The 4988-nt window shown below is 39.9% G+C and overlaps 1 protein-coding gene across 1 annotated transcript in view; it reads left to right on the plus strand.

Annotated features, from left to right (window-relative positions):
- Positions 1 to 4276, plus strand: part of LOC104524851 (clavesin-1) — a gene marked incomplete at its 3' end in the record, with an annotated part of 28913 nt that extends 24637 nt beyond the window's left edge. Inside the window, exon 2 of the mRNA XM_010167851.1 lies at positions 4102 to 4276. Within this exon, the coding sequence (XP_010166153.1) occupies positions 4102 to 4276 (175 nt within the window). The remainder of the gene's footprint in view (positions 1 to 4101) is intronic.
- Between the last annotated feature and the right edge of the window lie 712 nt (positions 4277 to 4988).

Raw genomic sequence — 4988 nt, forward strand, 5'->3', positions numbered from 1 at the left:
AGGAATGCTCCTTGCAGGGCAGTAACAACACTCCCCCCTCTAGAAGCTAAGTATGCATTTCTACTCTCCGCTGATGTTTTACTGTGTGGGGAGGGAAAAAAGTGAGGTGTGATCTCTTACCTGATTGATATCTATGCCATGTTTGCAGCTTGATAAATGTTATTCACCTTTGGCTGTGGTGTACTATACCATCTTCTCTCCTTAGGTGTTCAAACAGGCTTAATGAAACCAGTTTTATATTGCTTAGTCTTTTGTTATCTTATGTTAAATATGATGATGTAGTGTCACCTCTTTGTTACTTTTAAAAGGCAATAAATTCTTTGACTTGGTATCCCAAGACTTTTCATAGCAAGTAAAGAAACCCCTTTTATCTGCATTTGCATTTAACTAAGACACCTTTTAAGTATTACAGGAGGGAGGCTCTTACAGCATACTGACTTAAGGATGTTAAGCTGAGTTGTGTGCAACTGCCAGGATAATGACACTGGTCCAGACTTTGTTAGCCTGCTATCTTGTGAGACGGTCAGTATTTTTAGTGGCAATTTGGTTTTGCTTACTACCAGACAATCTTAATGGCTTCAGCTGCCAGTACTAACCATCTGAATAATCCAACTAATTTAACTAACATGCCTAAAACAGAGTCTATGCTTAACTTTCAGAGAGAATAATGTCAAAAGCCTTTACTGATGTTATCTTCTCTAAAGTGTATCACTTTCTTGCAGTGTATCTTATTTGACTCCTTATTTTTCAACAGTCCCTCAGCTTTATTATCCATGTATCTCTTCAAAATGACTGGTGGCAGAGACATGCAAATAGATCATTTAATTTTCCTACAATGTCTTTATCCTCTTTAATTGTTCCCATTGCACCCTGGTACTCCACTGAGCCTTTTGATTCTCTCACAGCCTGCTTACGCTTCTTATAATTAAGTAATTTCTTCTTATTTATTTTCATGTTATGCCTTTGGCTAATCTCCCCACCAAATCCCTCAGCTAAACCATCTTCATTTTTGTTTTACATTATTGTTCCTTACCACTAGCTTCTGTTGGGCTAACTTCCCATTTTCCAAAGGATATTTGAATAGCCTCTTTTGTGGTACCTTTCCATTCAGCCAAGGCAGATAGACCCTCTCCCTCCCTCCTCCTTTTTGTCTTTCTGGGGCTCGTGCAAATCTTTTGTAACTCATTAGTGACTCACTTCAGCAGACTCCATGCTGGATCCTTAAAGCACCTTACACATTTCCCTTTGTGTAATAGTAATTTATTTCACTTTTTTGGTGTGTGAGAGGGTTACACTGGTGGGGAGGTGGGTTGGAGGAGAGAAGGGAATGCTAAGCAAAGGAACAAAAGAGATGGACTAATAGAAAGTGCTTCTGTGTTCGTGCATAGAAAATTATTTGGATGCAAATCAGTCACACAGCTGAATGATTTGTCTCAAAGCCTCCAGATTAGGGAGCAGAGGGCTTCAGCCTCAAGTGGCACTCTGTCTGATTTCTATCCAGACCCTGCATTCACAAAACAGAGTGCCTGCAAACAGCCCACCTGGAGGACTTGTGCACTGTTTTCATGTCTCCTTGTACTCATCTGAAAAACCTCTTTGTGTTCACTTTGAGTTATTTCCTACATCATGTCTTAAAACTGCAAATACATGGGGGGGGGGCTGGGATAGGGGCTGGGAATCTGGGCAGGGGACAGCCAGATTAGTTACACACTAAGTAAAACTGTGTGTTATATCTCCCAGGCAAATAATTACTGAAAGTACAGGGAAGTACAGGTCAGTAATTGCTTGATGACCTAGTAATTCATGTAGATACCCAAATAAAAATTGGAATTCCTCAGCATGGAGTCCAAGAGGAAGATTTTGCTCTCAGTCAAATGGAATATTTCATTGTGATTTAGAGTTTAAGTGGATTACAGAAGATGCCTTGTATGCATCATTTCCATACAGCCCTACTAAAATCATTAAACAGCCTTTAAAAGCATCAGAGGTAGCAGGATCATGAATATGAGTTTAAATGTTTTATTAAGAAAACTTCTTTCCACAAAAAAAAAAAAAGGATGTAGCCATTTCCTATCACTGTTTTCACACTTTCAGTAATAACAAGTATTTAGTTCATTCCAAGGTTTGCAAATGTGGGGTTAAATCAAGCTCTGGATTAGTCCATCTTCTGTGATCTAGCCAGAAAGCCCATCCATGAATGATAATATCATTCTGTGTTGATGCCAACAAGAGAGTGGAGAAGACTGGCATGTGTGTGGGGATCTTTTTGGAGCCACTGCACACCTCTACGAGCTTCCACAGGGCAGTCCTTGTGGAAGGCTGACCCCCTTGAATAGGGATGCTGGGGTAGAGTAATCTAGGGGTGTAATCATTTTTTTAATCACTGAAAGTCTAGTAATCTGATGCTGCTGTTTGTCATCACCTGTTTCAGCTGAGCAATGGGTAGTATATTAATTTTGAAATAAATTTAGAATAAAAAGAAATGTCAGTTGCCAATCCAATTGGTATGCCTTCACCTTACATTGCTAAGGAAAATACTCCTTCCATTTGTCCATTTAGCACAGCTTCCCCATACGATTTTAAAAGGTCAAGTTTGTCCTGTTACTGGAAATGAGGGAAGGGTGGTCTGGTACCAAGCAGCAACAAAGTTAAATATCTTTATGTATTGCAAGTTGCCTGAGCAATTGTACTTCAGAGAAGCTTCTAACTTAGGCAGAGATGCACAGTTCAGAAACAGGTTTTTCAAGGGACTCTGTCTTTAGAGTAGATTTCCACTCGAAATCTACTGAGAGAGAAGAAAGAATGAGAAAACACTTCACCATTTACTTCCAGTAAAAATTTTTCATGTGTTGCCTCTGTTCAGGGGTAGAGGTCTTGATGGCAGAGAAGTTTGTTTTTACTGTACATAGGTTTTTCCTCTCAGGAAGAATTTGAAACAGTAGTCTTGTAGGCTTAGGTAACTTGTTTTAAATTAAAGAAAACAGCAGAAAAGGATTAAATTAAAATCTCCATGGGAGAAGATGGTGGGAGTCTTCCCTATAATAGACCTCAGACCTCACCAAAATTTGAGAATTTTGATGTAAATTTTTGAGGTAAAGCAGACTGCAATAGCAGTATGTTACAATTTCATTTTAAGGAAGGTTAAGCTGTACTTTCTGAAGCTTTTCTTACTTGTTGCTCTCTCAAAGAATCTGGTTTTGGTAAATCATCTTAGTGGGAAGGACAGTTGATGAGAGGGCCTGATTCAGATTACTCAGATGTAAATATGGAATAAGTCATTAAAGTGTCCAACTTGCTTCTGTAAAATGCATGAGATGGAAGTAGAGAGTGGCCTGGGCTTCTCAGTGCAGACTTTCACATTAAAGAAAACATTTCAACATTTTCTTCTCTGTCACTTGCTATCTACTCCAGGGCCTCCAAGGTTTCTAATTGTTCTCCCAGAGCTGAGAGAAGCTTTGCATACAGCCTATTGGTAGCTGCTAATTAATAAAGAGTTCCCATTTTAAGTGGATGGAGCTATTTTCCATATTGCATTTAGTTTGCAGAAATAAAGCAACAGTCCAACTTTATTATGCAAAATCTTGGATCATTCCCTCCAATCAAGCAGGAAGCCAGGGGGCCTAATTGTAACCATACCATTGATATTAATATCGTACCAAATTATTTCCTTTTCTGATTTTCCTCTTTCTAATAGAAATAAAGGAGGGGGAAAAAACCCAAAGAAAAAAAATCTGTAAAGTATATCCAAAGGATTTAAACTGCTAGTCTGAATCTGTTTCATTTCACCACAGAGAAATATTTTCCCAAAATGGCTTAGCTAAAATCTATTGTAAGGAATACCAGAAGAATCTAAAATATTTAATTCAGGGTTTATTTTATTCACCAATGAGCAAGACTTATCACATCAAGCAGAGGAACGTGAGTTTCAGAGCACGAATGCTTTAGTGACACCTCTGAAACAACTCTATTTTCAGAAGAATTCCACCAGAATATATCCCCACCTCTTGCTCATTCCCCATCTACAGCAAAGCTGAGTACCTTGAGGTTTGAGAATAACTGCAAGCATTGATTTTTTTTTTTTTTTTTCTGCTTGGGCTTTAGGAACTCCTTCATAGATATCCTTCGGGCTATCCTACTGTCGTTGGAAGTGCTCATTGAAGATCAGGAGCTTCAGATAAATGGATTCATTCTAATTATAGATTGGAGCAACTTCTCCTTCAAGCAAGCCTCCAAGCTTACTCCATCTATCCTCAAACTGGCTATTGAAGGGTTACAGGTAGGTGGAGGGTAATATGTGTACCTGCAACTTCTATTGCTGCAGCTGGTGATTTTTGCCTCATCAGGCACTGGGCAGGATGAAGGGTGGTGGGAGAAAATAATCCAGAAAGCTTTAGTGTCCCATCCACTCACAACATAGATTGATTTTTTTGATGTTTCATTTTGACTGTCTTTCACTTTTATTTCAGCTGTAAATCAGTGTAACCAATGTGTGTGTTACTTACTGCAGCGTTAAGAAGCACAGTTACAGCTTTGAGGTTTAATCCATCAGAGAACTCAGATGGATTAAAATCCAGCAGCATCTGCCTTCTGGAGTGTGCAGTCCACATGCAAGCACATCCATATGCAGAGAGAGGGTGGCAGGAGAAGACAGCAGCTCCCTCAGCAGATGGAAGTGTGCTGTCATGTTCATGTGGATGCATTTGAGTCAGAGGGAAATAAGGAAGAGAGAGGACGGGCTCCCTGTCATGCCCTCATTCTGACTGCCCTCATTTGTCACACAGGATCCTGATACATTATGGTTCAGATTGTTCAGGGGCTGCACATCCACTTGGTGCTTGCAATAGGAGGAAGCTAAAACCATGTGGTGTTACAGGGTTGGGTGGGAAGTGAGGACAAGGCAGCTGAGGCCTGATGGGACAACCTGAGAATGAGGATAAACTGTGTTGCTCAGAGAGGACTTCAGCCCTGTCCACTACAGTCTAAACCCA

Source organism: Antrostomus carolinensis, unplaced genomic scaffold (assembly GCF_000700745.2).
Source record: "Antrostomus carolinensis isolate BGI_N321 unplaced genomic scaffold, ASM70074v2 scaffold2670, whole genome shotgun sequence".
NCBI classification, from domain to species: Eukaryota; Metazoa; Chordata; class Aves; order Caprimulgiformes; family Caprimulgidae; genus Antrostomus; species Antrostomus carolinensis.